Raw genomic sequence first — 14089 nt, forward strand, 5'->3', positions numbered from 1 at the left:
AGAAGCAGCTTTATACAAGTCCTAAAAAATTTTCATTTAGGGACGGTATTTTTTCTACCTCTATTCCATTCTTGGGATTCCCCTGGGTACCCATAAAGTTGAGGGGTAAGTTTGGAACTGAAGAGACACTTGTTCAGCTCAGCTATGAGGTGACAACCCTGCTCAGAGGCCAGGCCCTGGCTACGATGTTTCTACTCTTGTTTCCTAGGAAAGAAAGTCATAGATATTCACTTTGCCGGTTTCCAGGCAACAGAGGGGCCTGGCCTCACTCATTTTTGCTAATGGTCACATCTGTGACCAGGCTAAAGGAAGGACGAGTCTGAGGGAGAAGGACAGACTAATTAGCAAAGGGATCAGTTCTCTGGGCTTTATAAGCCCTCACACACCAGGCCACATCCAAGACTCACCAAGCTCTGCTTCCAACATGGAATCAACTCCAAAGCAAGAAAACTAAAGTTTTGGAGGAATTGTGGTTTGGGATTAATGGTATATGGTATCTTCTTGATCATCTCAAATAACAGAAGATGGCCTTGACATCAGGGTGGATAACTCAAACCTTATACAAAATACGGGTTTTTGTGAAATGGGCTGCAATGTGAATTTTATTTACCCCCAACTACTAAAAAAAAGTGAAGAGATTCTTTTGGAGCTAAGCCCACAAATGGGTGTCAACTTAAAGGGTTAGGAAAGGGGTAGAGTTAGGCCCTGGCCAGCTGGCACAACAGAAGCCTTTCCTAGATATGACTTCTCTACATTTTGAGAAATGTTTCCTCAGGTGAAACTCTACCAGACTTTCTGCCATGGTTTCTCTAATATGGGACCATAGTAATAGTCCCATAGTTCCCAGCACTTTGTTGTTTTCCTTTTGTCAGCATGTGCTATTTTGTTTTTAAAAGATAGATTTATTTATTTATTTATTTATTTATTTATTTATTTATGAGAGAATGATGGGGGAGAGAGAGAGAGAGCGAGCAGGCAGAGGGAGAGGGAGAAGCAGACTCCCTGCTGAGCAGGTAGCCCGCTGCTCAATCCCAGAACCCTAGGATCATGATCTGAGCCAAAGGCAGATGCTTAACTGACTGAGCCACCCAGGTGCCCCAACATGTTTTAAATTTCTAACAGACCTTGGTTATAACCACACTTTGTCAATAACAGCTGCTATCTCCCTGATAATACTTTAGCCTAAAATTCTTAAAGTCAGTGCCACTGCAGTGCCTTGTCTATCAATGTACACTGGACAGATCTAGGTCACCTTTACTTAGAATGAACAGTATCTGTGCAAATACAGTGTGGGAGACCCCTCTGTAATCCTCCCCAAACTTCCTCCGACCTCAGCATGTTGTCCACCATACACATGCGTACTAGGGTAGTATATGGGAAAGTTACTTACATCCGGCCTCTCAGGGCCTTGGCTTTCTGTTCTTCTTCCAGGTTTCTAGGAGGTGTGGGTGGAGTCATCCCCTCATTCAGGCAGCCTACAGGATCTTTCAAGCTTCCCCGGTATGAGCCTCCTTCTAGACTCTGAAAAGAGAAGAAAAACAGCCTTAGGGAAGCATACCTTGAAAAGTCATTTGGAGGCCCTTGTGTCCCCTCCTGCCTAGCAGCAGCCAACTTGGTAGACCAGTAGCCCAGGCTGTTCTCACTGAATGTCAGTGAGGCACCAGGAGGCCAGGTACTCCCCTGTCCCTGCAGCAGATTGCCCAGAGCTGCCGCCTTCTCAGGCAATCAAGATGAACTTGGCATCATGTGCAGCCAATTTCCTGACATAATGAAAATTGTCAAAGTGACATATCTGGGTAAGAGCTGCAGAGGTAAAGATAATCATTGAGATTCTATACTGATGAAACAGTTAAAAAAGAAAATCAGTTGTTAGACCATCAAATGCCAATTGATAAAGGGGAGGGTAGTGACAGGAGAGCTAGTTGGGTCAACTCCTGTTTGTTAAATCAGCTCCCCCCCCCCGCCGCCAAGATGCCAATGAGATGTAGACAGGAAGAGATCAATAGATTTAGCCTTTCCTAAAAATATCTTTCCTAAGGTTATTTGCCAAGGTTTTCTTTCATTTATGAATCCCTTTAATTTCTTTTAATTAAGGTGCTATAGCATTGAGAAACAAGGTAAAGGTATTAATACAGTACTCTAGAAAGACTTAAGGACAAAGGATTCTAACCCCAGATCTGCTAGCCATTGGATGATCTTAAGTGAGACAGCTGCAATTATTCCATGTGGGCTTCATTTTTTTTTTCAGTTTTCAAATCAGATCTCTCCTTTCTACAGATTTCTAAGAAATCAACAGAGACAATAGTTGTATAACCCCTTGGAAAATTAAAAATATTCTACAATGATAAGCTCTTCCTCCCAACCCCCAGAGCTGTTAACAAGAAGGATATTAAAACATGGGGCCAATCTTAGCATTTTCACAAGTGTCCTTGAAGAAAGATCAAACAGCAACACTTAGCATTTCATTATGGAACTTGGCAGAAGCAATGTGGATAAACAGTAAGCCTGGAGATCAAGGTCAAGGTGAGTGACTCTAAAACAAATATGGGTGTCTAACCCAAACTACCCACACAAGAGGCCTATTTACAACAGCCTCTGCGGCTCAAAGGAAAAGCTTCACTTTGGAAGTCTTTGAAAACATCAGCCTTAAGGTTAAAGTCACAAAGATAAAAAAATCTCCAAAAAGGTGGGAGAAACAACAGGCTTCCAGCATGGTGTTAAACAGCGTGCACTTGGAGTATATGTCTAAATTCTCATAGCTGCCGTAATTCAAGATAGGATAAATACAAGTAGGAACAGTCCAGAGGAATGAAACAAAAAGTAAATGAGGTACCCAATGGGTCATTCATTATATAACAGGTGGTGAATATTAAGACTTAAAGCGGAGGGGCCTCTGGGTAAGTAATTCAGTTAAGCGTCTGATTTTTGGCTTTGGCTTAGGTCATGATCTCAGGGTTGTGAGATCAAGCCCTACACTGGGCTCCATGCAGGGAGACTCCATGCAGGAGTCTCCATGCAGACTCCAGCAGGGAGTGTGCTTGAGATTCTCTCTCTCCCTCTCTCTGTGTCCCTCCCCTACTCTCTTTCTTTCTCTCTCTACAATAAATGAATAAGGGGAGGGGCTGGGTGGCTCAATTGGTTAAGTGTCTGTCTTCAGCTCAGGTCATGATCCCAGAGTCCTGGGATCGAGCTCTACGTTGGGCTCCTTGCTTAGCGAGGAGTCTGCTTCTCCCTCTCTCTCGGCCATTCCCCTTGCTTGTGCTCTGTCTCTCTCTCATATAAATAAATAAAATCTTTAAAAAAATGAATAAATCTTTAAAAAAAAGTCTTTTTCTTCTTCTTTTTTTTTTTTTAAAGATTATTTATTTATTTATTTGACAGACAGAGATCACAAGTAGGCAGAGAGGCAGGCAGAGAGAGAGGAGGAAGCAGGCTCCCCGATGAGCAGAGAGCCCGATGGCGGGGCTTGATCCCAGAACCCTGGGATCATGACCTGAGCTGAAGGCAGAGGCTTTAACCCTCTGAGCCACCCAGGCGCCCCTAAAAAAAAGTCTTAAAGCCAAAAAATTTAAAGCTGAGAAGTGATGTCAACCTTCTTTTCCCCTGCTCTACCTCCAAATCAACAAAATGTACCAAGGGCCAACATGAATTTGTTACCAACACCAGAAACTAGAATTAAGAAGATAGCATCTTATAGGGTGGCTGAGTGATGGACATTGGCGAGGGGGGCGGTTTATGTGCTATGGTGAGTGTTGTGAATTGTGTAAGACTGATGATTCACAGAGCTGTACCCCTGAAACAAATAATACAGTATATGTTAGTAAAAAAATTAAAATAAAATTTAAATAAAGATAGCATTTTCAAGCTCGAGAGAGAGAATTTCTTTTAACTTGTCATGAAGTTATTTTACAGGACAAGTAATCAACTGTGCAAGTTGTTATCCTGAGAAACAGCATGGACTAAAAATATAGAAAGGTCAAGGAGAGTTTAGCTAAATTTATAGATTCAGGATCTCTAACCAGTTATTAAGGAAATGAGAGTGTCTGGTGCTGGGCTCTGAGAAGCCAGTGGACAGGCAGGCTCTTCAAGACATGTGACCTGTTCCCTGGTGCCATGGCCAGAGACAGGCTCCCAGGCAAATGGACCCAGCTGGTGACTGATCTGATTACATGCCTTTTACTTCCCCTCCTCCTTGTCCTGTTGTCCTATTACAGCCTTTGTTCTACAGCCTGATGGCTGGCAGGATGCTGACTGCAAGGCCCAGGCAAACAGGCTTCCATCTCTGCCTACAAAGCTCTCCTGTGGAACATCCAGCTTGGCATGGTCCTTTTTCAACCTTCTAGAATGAAGGACCTCTGAGGAGCCGAAATGTCATGCAGGGAACTATGTTCCCTATCTTCCTGTCTGACCTGTTGAATGAGCAAAAAAGCCCAAAAAGACTCTCTGCAAAGGGGTGAGTAGGGCAGAGGCAGCGAGAGAGGAGGAAGAGAGAAATAAAGGGTCTGGGTAAGCTGTAGTCTGGGTAATGTGCCTCCTAATGGCATTGGCTATCAATGCTTATAACTCAAATGCCATTCCCTCTGATGACTGGCTTCCAGGGCTAGAGGGGGGATCCTGGGTCCCAGCCATGGGCAACTCGGGGCAACCTGCCACTGTCTGTGCTGCTCCTGGTGGGAGGCAGGCAGCAGGGGCTGGTTTATGGGTAGTGGGAGCTTCTGCCCTGCCCAGGGCTCAGGCCACCACAGTCTCAGCAGGCAAAGGAGAAGGTGCACGAGGAGAGGGCCACAAAGTGCCTCTAGCTGGTCCAAGGCCATGGAACAGAAATGCAAATAGGATTTAAAGCAGTAGATTAATTAGGGAGGAAGGCTGTCCCCCGTTAAAAATGAACACATTTCCTGTCTGCTGGATTGTGGATGAAATGCCCCTCCTTGGGACTCCTATAAGCACCCTTTACACAACCCTGCACACCAGTCATGACACAGCACTGCGACCGCTCAATGGTTTGTACTCCAGCGAATATTCATTGAGCATCTACTACATGCTAAATATTTGCCAAGCACTGCAGAAATGAAGATGAATACGATCTGGCTTCCTACCCTCCATAATCTAAGCTATCATGGGTACTGTTCTAGAGGGAAGGGGTACCAAGGAGGATGAAAAAAGGAGCAAGATGCTCTCTGGGGGAGGATGGGGTGGAGAGGGGAGGGAAAGGAAGAGGCAGTGCTTGAGAAAGAGGATTTCACTGGATCCTCTGATGAGAGAGCATTCTAAGTAGGAGCAACACTCTGAGTAAAGGATCAAGCTGTGAACCTACCTGGGGCAGCCTGGGAAGCTGAAAGCAGCCCACACAGTTAGAATATAAGGGAGCGAAAGTGGCAAGGGGTGGGGGAGTGGCGGCAAGTGACTGTATATTGTGTGAGTTTGGGGGAGTGAGGGAAGGAAGAGGGTAGGAGTGAGACAGACAACCCCGGAGAAGTATGCAGTGTCCCATCATAGGGAGACTTGTGTGTTGCATCAAGAAGTAGAGACTTTACTTTCTAAAACCAGTGATGAAGGGTTTGAAGCAGGTAAGCGACGTGATTGGATTTAAGTTTTAGGAAGATCAGTCTTAATGTTTCCAAGGGCTTTTCATGACTTGGGAAAATGTCTCTGATATGACAGTAAAGGAAAAAAGAATATCATTTTTCTATACTCTCTAATTAAGTACATTATTTTTAAAAGTGCCTAGGAGAGGGGCACCTGGGTGGCTCAGTGGGTTAAAGCCTCTGCCTTCGGCTCGGGTCATGGTCTCAGGGTCCTGGGATCGAGCCCCATGTTGGGCTCTCTGCTCAGCAGGGAGCCTGCTTCCCTTCCTCTCTCTCTGCCTGCCTCTCTGCCTACTTGTGATCTCTGTCTGTCAAACAAATAAATAAAAAAAAATCTTTAACAAAAAAAGTTTTTTAAAAAGAAAAAAGAAAAGAGAATCCATCTGGTATTCATGTAGAGAGATATCAGACTGCAGTCATGGAGGAAATGTTCCAACAGTCCAGGCAGGAGAGGGTTTTGAGCACTAACCCTAGACTGCGAGCTCCATTAAGGAAGGTTCTGTGATCAATGTCAGAGCTGGCACATGGTAGGGCTCCAAGAATTTACTGAATGTACTATGGGACTCTTGGGGAGAGGTCAAAGGTCATCTGATAAAACAACAGATAAGGGTGCTTGTCCCGCACCACACACCACACCAACCTCCTAGCTGACCCACCCTGTTCTAAAAATTTAAATATATTCTCTGGACCGAAAGTACTAGATCAGAATCATCTCCAGACAAATTAAGGGTGGGGATGGGGAAAAAGATAACTGTATAGTAAAAAAGGTCATGTCTGGGCAAATGACATTTCAAGTTTGCGACTTTGTCTTCAAATTTTTTTGGTGGAAATCGAAACTTTTCTACTTCACCAAGCTCAGGAACCTTTTCCATAGAGGAAGGCCAGAGGCAACCAGTGCCTGAAAACATACCCCCCAACGGCGGGTGCAATGTGGCCATTATTTCCTCCTCTCTGGGCTCTTTGGCTAACTCTACCTTGCCACTGACCAAGCAGGCTGATTCACCTAGAGGTGAGCAAAGCACAAAGACATACAGATGCAGTGTGGCCCGAGCCATGTTTCGTGGCCCACAGGGCTGGCCTAGGGAGGTGAATGCTATCAAGTGGGAGAACCAGAGGGCAGGAAGCCTTGCTGAAGCAGGTATACACATTCTAGGAAGCCAGGCCACTGGGTAGACTGAACAAGAGCTCAATCCCGGCCAGCCCCTACCCCAAAGGTAGAGGAGAAATACCATCCCAAGCCCAGGAAAATGCTGTGACATGCCGCCTGAGGACAAGGGCTCAGATAGGAGGCGTGCTTTCTGGAGGCTTGACCTTCCATCTCAGGCAGGCTGTGAAATCCTGGGGCTGTTTAGAGACACATGAGATTTTTAGAGACACACAAGCTCTTGTTCCTTGAACTTGAGAAGTAAAACCAGATCATATAGATGGTTAAGGTATAACCCTGCCCTGTTCACCCAACCGTTCATCTATTGGCTGACACACATTGTGTCGTCATCGCCCAGGACGGGGCTATGAAAGGCCTGGCTCTGTTGCCTTCCACTGACATTAACGCAGATCCCGGATGAGGTGGCTAAGAGCTAACATTTGTAGGGTGCTTGCTTATCATTTTACAAAGCACACTCACACCTACTCAATCATCATGGTATCTCTTTTGAGATAAGATTCTGCTGGACAGAATCATCCCTGCTGATAAAGGAGATAAAAGAAAGGCCCAAGTAGACTAAGTAACTGCCTACGGCTACACAATAAACAGCCAAGGCGGGACTACAACCCAGGTCTCTGATTCCCTGCACACCCACCACCATCACCACCCGTCCTCACATCTAGGAAAAGTTTTATTAAAAATCTTGCAGGGAGGGGCACCTGGGTGGCTCAGTGGGTTAAAGCCGCTCCTTCGGCTTGGGTCATGATCCTAGCGTCCTGGGATCGAGCCCCGCATCAGGCTGTCTGCTCAACAGGGAGCCTGCTTCCTCCCTTCTCTCTCTGCCTGCCTCTCTGCCTACTTGTGATCTGTCTGTCAAAAAAAAAAAAAAAAAAAAAAAGAGTGAAAAAAAAAAATCTCGCAGGGAGGGGTGCCTGGGTGGCTCAGTTGTTAAGCATCTGCATTTGGCTCAGGTCATGATCCCAGGGTTCTGGATTCCAGCACTGCATCGGGCTCCCTGCTCAGTGGGAAGCCTGCTTCTCCCTCTCCCACTCATCCTGCTTGTGTTCCCTCTCTCACTGGGTCTCTCTCTCTCTCTGTCAAATAAATAAATAAATAAATAAATAAATAAATAAAACATCTTAAAAAAAAATCACATGGGGAGGGGCACCTGGCTGGCTCGGTTGGTAGAGCAAGTGACTCTCGATCTCGGGGTTGTCAGTTTGAGCCCCACTTTGGGATAGAGTTTACTTTAAAAAAAAAAAAAGAAAGAAAAATCAACACAGGGAAAGCAGGGAGAGTCCTTACACCCGGCTTGGAGTTAGAGAGACTATCTTAATACAAAATGTGGAAAAAAATGTGTGAGATTTGTTTGGGGGGAGGTGGGTGGGCATCTTCTCTTAGTAAATAAAAGCAGTGATTCAAGACCAAGGCTGGCAGATGAGAACTCAGAAGTGTCCACTGATGTCCAGAGGAACTTGTCAAAGGAGTTCCAGGGGAAGCCTCAAGGGTTTTTGTCTGTATCATAGGTGAGCTGGAGAACACCCACCCTTGTTTCCTACCAGCAACTCTAGGGCAGAAGCCTTGGTGCCGTCATGACCACGTGACCAAAACATACCAAGGGCAGCTCTGGGGCTCCGAGACACAAGGGATCTCCAGGCTTTTGCGTGGAGCAGAATTTGGTGCTATCTCTTCCTACTATTTCCCAAAACAGAAAGTAGAAAGCATCTAAGCCCTAGATATAAAAGTTCAAGTATGCTGGATGCTCCTGTAAAATTTCCAGACTCTGTCGGTTGGAAAGGAACTTATTACCTCATCTCATACTGAACTAAGATAACTTCCACCCACAGGTCTATGTTCCACCCTCTGGAGCAACAAAGAGGGAGACCAACCCTTCTTTTCCACAGCAGCTCTCAATGAATTCAGGACAGCTCTCACTAGCCTTCTCTCTCCTAACTTCTCCCCTCATTTAACCCAGTACCTTCAACTTCCCTTCAAATGATGTGGACACCACATGGTACTGTTCACGTCCTCTGGGGCCCTTGCACTGAGTTCAAGAACACTTCAGAATGCTGCATTCAGAACCTGATACACGACTCACGTGTATTCAAGGCAGGTGTGGGCTGAAGAACTTGGAGGACAATGGGGTTGTTACTATCCTTGATTGTACATTGTACTTTCACTAACCTAGCCTATGAACACACTACCTATCTTGGCAGCTAACACACTGTTGTACTCACAGTCAAATAAAAACTCTGGAACTTTCATAGGTTCTAGGTCTTATCCTCGTCTCAGCTAAAGAGCTAATGAGGAATAGGAATACAAGTCTCAGAGGTAAAAATGCAACTCGGGATTCTCCAACATGCCTGGGGAAATCACCACACATTGCTGCTTCATTGCTCTCCTACAGCGGGTACATACTGGGATGGGAGGGAGGAGAAAGCAGAGGAATGACAAAGGATCAAATTTTGAGGAGAAGATTCTGAGAAACCAAGCTGCTGCTCCCTCATTCCTCTCCATGATATGGGGTTGGTGTTACTTGTTTGGCCAAAGAAATCTCTATAATTCTGGGTTCACTGCAGGTCCTCAAGGAGTAGTTATTGGTGGAGGGACAAGTTAAAGTTCTTATTGTGGAAACGTACCACAGAGCAACCACTCATCTGATAGAGGTTTGTTGAGGGCCTGTTACAGGGCTGATCTGCTCCAATAACACCCTCCACTTCCTCTCTTCTGGGAAACTTACTCTCATTGACTTCTTTTTTTTTTTTTTTAAGATTTATTTATTTATGTCAAAAAGAGAGAGACAGAGAGAGAACAAGCAGGGGGAGAGGCAGAGGGGAGGGAGAGGGAGAGGGAGAAGCAGACTCCCTGCTGAGCTGGGAGCCAGATGTGGGACTCGATCCCAGAATCTGGAGATCATGACCTGAGCTGAAGGCAGACACTTAACCATCTGAGTCACCCAGGTGCCCCAACTTCTCAATATCTGCCCTTACCTGTTTAATACCAGACACACTGATCACACAACTAGAAGGGCCGTGGAGACTCCCAGAGCGCTCAGGTGGGCAGTAATATCAGGATAAAAGGTAATCGAAAATATACAAAAATACAGCATTTTGGAGAGAAGTGTCTACTGACGTATGAGTATAAAAGCCTCCTGTGTACTAATGGAGGAGGGGAAAATCATGTCCTAATCTTGCCGGGCAGGGAAGCTACACAGACAAAGATAATGAAAAGATTAAGATACTTTAACAAATAACGCAACAGAACTATCTAAGAGCTGGCCCCAGCAGTGTGTGGCTTACACAGTAATTGGCATGGGACTGCAGAGGAAATCTGGCCTGGACTGGTCAGGGAAGCCCTTCTGGGCAGATGAGATTCCAGTGGGGCCCCGAAGGACTACTGTGCTTTAGATAAGCAAAAATAAGAGAGGGAATGTTCCAGAGAAGTAGGGTGGTATGAATAGAAACTTGGGGGGAGGAGAGCCAAATGCATGAGGAAAACAATTTGATTGGAGCAGAGTTCATCAACCAGAATAAATAAGTGGTGGTAGGCTGCCTACAAAGCATTAGAATACTGGGTAAGTGTGAATTTTATCCATGGAATATTTTATCCAGTGAGTTCCAAACCTTGATCATATACCTCTATCAGGAAACCTAATTTTGGCCATACATTGCCCAAACATGTAACTTATTTATAACTTGTACTTCTGTGCTACTGTGTTATCATTATGTACATAACATAATGTACCCCAAATCATTTTTTAAATGATGAAGAGATTCTAAAATTGTCTTCCTGCGCCTCAGTGAAGAGTCTTGTGTACCTGAAGGCTCCCCACCCTGCAGACAACTGTGGAGGCAAGAGGGAGGCAGTGACCCTTCACTGAGGAGGAAGGCAATGGCAGTGCATACGGAAGACCTGCCAGGAGACAGAGGCCTGAGAGGGAGGCAGAGTGGGGCAGGAGACTACTTCAATAGTCCAGGCATGAGATCAGGGCTCAGGCATAGGTGGTGAAGGGGACAATGTAAAGAAAAAAAAACAAAGGATGATCTTTAAGGAAAAACATTGTTAGATAGTATTTGGATCATGAAGAGGGTATGTGGGTCAGTGTGAAGAAGAAAGGAGAGCAAGTGGGGAGTGGTCAGAGAGGCAAGCTTTGAAAAGCCAGTGGAGTGCCCACATGAGCACTTGACTCCTACCAGTGAGACAGGGAGGGTGACTGGAGACCTGATAGCCCTCAAGAACAGTTAGATACAGTTATTGAAAACATCAGCTGCAAAATTCTTTCTTACTTAGGATGGAAAACTTGGAAGGAGAAGAAAATCACGTGTTAAATTTCATCAGTATTCTCTAAGCTGGGAGATTTGAAGACAGAGTTACTGTAATCAGAATTATGATCGGGCAGCGTTCCCTGCACGACATCCAGCATTTTCCTCTAATTCCTGGGCCAAGGGGAGAAGGGTTTATATGGTGCTGATTAGCAGAACTGTCCTAGAGGAGTCTGGCAGAAGCACAGACATTTATCCTAATGAGAGTTCTGAGAAAAACCAAACGAGTGACACAGATGAGGGAGAAGGGCAAGGAGAATGCTTTACACTGTCATCCTGTAGGAATACACGTCAGCGTGAAAACATGGTGCGGAGGAATAACATTATCCAGAAACAAGCTCTTTCACCAGCATGGAGCCCAAACCCTAAAGCAACCAGACCCATAATCCTTCTCTGCGGTCATCTGCTTGTCCCCTGAGACAGTCATAAGCTAGGCCAGTTTTCAGTGGCCGTCAGCTTGACTGTCCCCCATGATGGGGGTACACACCAGCTCCCCTCATCTCCTGCAGTGAGAGAGCTACACATTTTGGCCCATGCCCCTTTATAATATCTACTATCTATATTTTTATATATATATATATAATATCTATTATCTATATTTATAGATATATCTATATCTATATTTATATCTATATATATCTATATTTATAGATATAGACATATCTATATTTATAGATAGTAGATATTATATATATATAATACATGTATATATACATATATATACACACACTATACATACTATATACTATATATACTATCTCTATACTATCTACTTTTGCCAGACTTTGCAGGCTAGAAACTTGCCTGGGGTCCGCAAATAAAATTACCTGGTACTTTCAAAGACCCAAATCATGTTCTGTGTCTCAGTAGCCGAATTAGCTTCAGGGCTAACCAGACACACACCAGTCACTGTCCAAATGCTGCATCCCTGTAGGTCAGCAGACCAGGCTCAGAGAGATGCTATTTTGTGTTGGATACTTTTTTCCTTTCATTAGTGACACAATCCCAAAAGGGCCATTAATTGCCTATGCCCATTCAAAAAAAAAAAAGAAAAAAAAGGAGCTAAAAAGACTGTGGAGCACAGATTATTTTGGAAATCATCCTTAGCTAGAAACAATCCTACAGGAGGAATGAGGACAGGTGCAAAGGAGGCCATGGCAGACAGACACCAAACCCTGGGAGCCACATGGAGGTAAGACACACACAGAACTACCTCCAGGACCCCCACTTACCAGCTTGCTTTTGACCAATTGTTCTATTGCACTGACAAGGTCTGCAGCAGAAGGTACTTCAGTGGAAGCCTGCCGGGCTGCTAGCAAAGAGGAGGACTGCAAGACATTGAGCAGCAAAGGAAAAGCAGATTAGCAAGGAATGAGGACTAGCAATTAGGAAGCAAAACAGCAAGTCCACAGCTCAAGGCAGGCAAGGGAAGCAAAGCTTTATGTTTAGAGGCAAGAAATCACAGAGCAAGATAGGAAGTGGTGTGGGTGTCAGACAGTCCTGCCTGACCCCTTGTCAGGAGTTCTGGCCAGCGGAAAAGCAGGGATGGGACTAGGCTCTCCTTAGGCAGGCCTCCGGAGGAACTGAGGGCAGGGTTTGCTGAGTTCCCGGAAGGCCAACAGGTAAGGCCTGCACCCACTGTCAGCAACAGGGGGAGAGGGACAGATAGAACTTTGGCCACAACAGGGCTGCCCATTGCTGTTCCAGGGTATGAAAGGGGTTCATAAACCTGGCCTCAAATGTGTCCAAAGGAGAGAAACTGTCTTTGCTTTACTTAAATACAGATTTTAAACATAGATCTTCAGTGTGTATCAAAAATTTTAGGGCAGGGCACTTAAAGACCAGGAAGCTAGAAACCCCCCCGCCCACTCACATGCACACACGCACACATATGCACGCACATGCGCACACACACACACACACACCCCTCCACAAACATAGCTGTTTGTGTTGCTCCCGAATTGAAACATGTGGATATAATACATGGTTCTAGCAAGGAGTTGAGTGTCTCATGCTAGAGTCACCAGGGACTGTCCTATTCACAGTAAAAGGAGGCTCAAGCCAAGGGCCTGCCCACCATCCCCTTGTACCAGCAAGAAGCACTGACTGGTCCATGTGGCTGGATGGCCAATGGTGTGGGGAATCCTGCTCATGGAGGGGCAGTGGTTTTTATCTTCCTTCTCCTACCTGAGAAGAAATTGGGGGAGAAATGGTTCACCCTGCATGCATGTATGAACTTTTCCCCCTGGCACAGCCAAGCAGAGGGCAACTGTGCTCCCCGGGCCCCGGACACATGTTCCTTCAGTCTTTGACACTGATCACTGCAGAGATAAAAAGCTGAAAGTCCTGGCCATGCTTTGGCTTCAAGTTTGTCCCTTACATTAGGGGGAAAAGTTTCAAAAAGAAGCTACTTTTTGTCTAGGTTAAGAGTTACTCTAGGTCTTTGCTTCTGAGATGGGGTAAAACAAAGTCAAATAATAATTAAGAGAGAGAGAACAACACTCTTTCTTCTCTTCTGGGGAATGCAGGAAAGGAGCTTAAGCCTGTTTGGAAATCCAAGCTATCAACTTTTTGATTTAGTAATCCTACCCCTGGGAACTTATCCCAAGGACAGAAGTCAAAAGAACAAATGCTGTATGTACAAAGTGATCTGTAGCAATGTTATCTAGGGTAGCAAAACTGGAAACAACCCAGGATATCCCAAAACAGACTGGCCAAGCAAATTATGCTATATCGAATAAGGGAAATACTCCTCAGCTATTAAAATTGTAGTTATGAAGATACAATTAATAAGATTTTTAAAAATATTAAATAAAATGTTGAACATATCAAGTATATATTAAAACTATAAAAATAAAACATACACGCATATGAACAAATAATAGAGGGGAACATGGAGAATCCAGGTGATTGTATAACATTAAATAGGTAGACTAAAAAATTCCTTACAGACTGTTGTAAAAACTTATTTTAATAAGTTCAACTCTAATTACTGGAAGTTTTGAGGCTCCCCAAGTGTTTCAGAAAAATAAACGCAC

At 44.8% G+C, this 14089-nt stretch overlaps 1 protein-coding gene across 6 annotated transcripts in view; it reads right to left on the reverse strand.

The window, feature by feature from the left end:
* Positions 1-14089, reverse strand: part of LOC308345478 (kalirin) — a 118104-nt gene that overhangs the window by 59287 nt on the left and 44728 nt on the right. For 3 of the 6 annotated variants that reach the window (XM_080807657.1, XM_080807656.1, XM_080807658.1), the window contains exons 4-5: positions 12284-12379; positions 1391-1521 (exon numbers count right to left, since the gene is read on the reverse strand). In XM_080807657.1, the coding sequence (XP_080663783.1) occupies positions 1391-1521; positions 12284-12379 (227 nt within the window). The remainder of the gene's footprint in view (positions 1-1390; positions 1522-12283; positions 12380-14089) is intronic. The other 3 variants (XM_080807655.1, XM_080807653.1, XM_080807654.1) reach the window with 1 other exon arrangement.

This window comes from Martes martes, assembly GCF_963455335.1.
Source record: "Martes martes genome assembly, chromosome: 1".
Classification (NCBI taxonomy): domain Eukaryota; kingdom Metazoa; phylum Chordata; class Mammalia; order Carnivora; family Mustelidae; genus Martes; species Martes martes.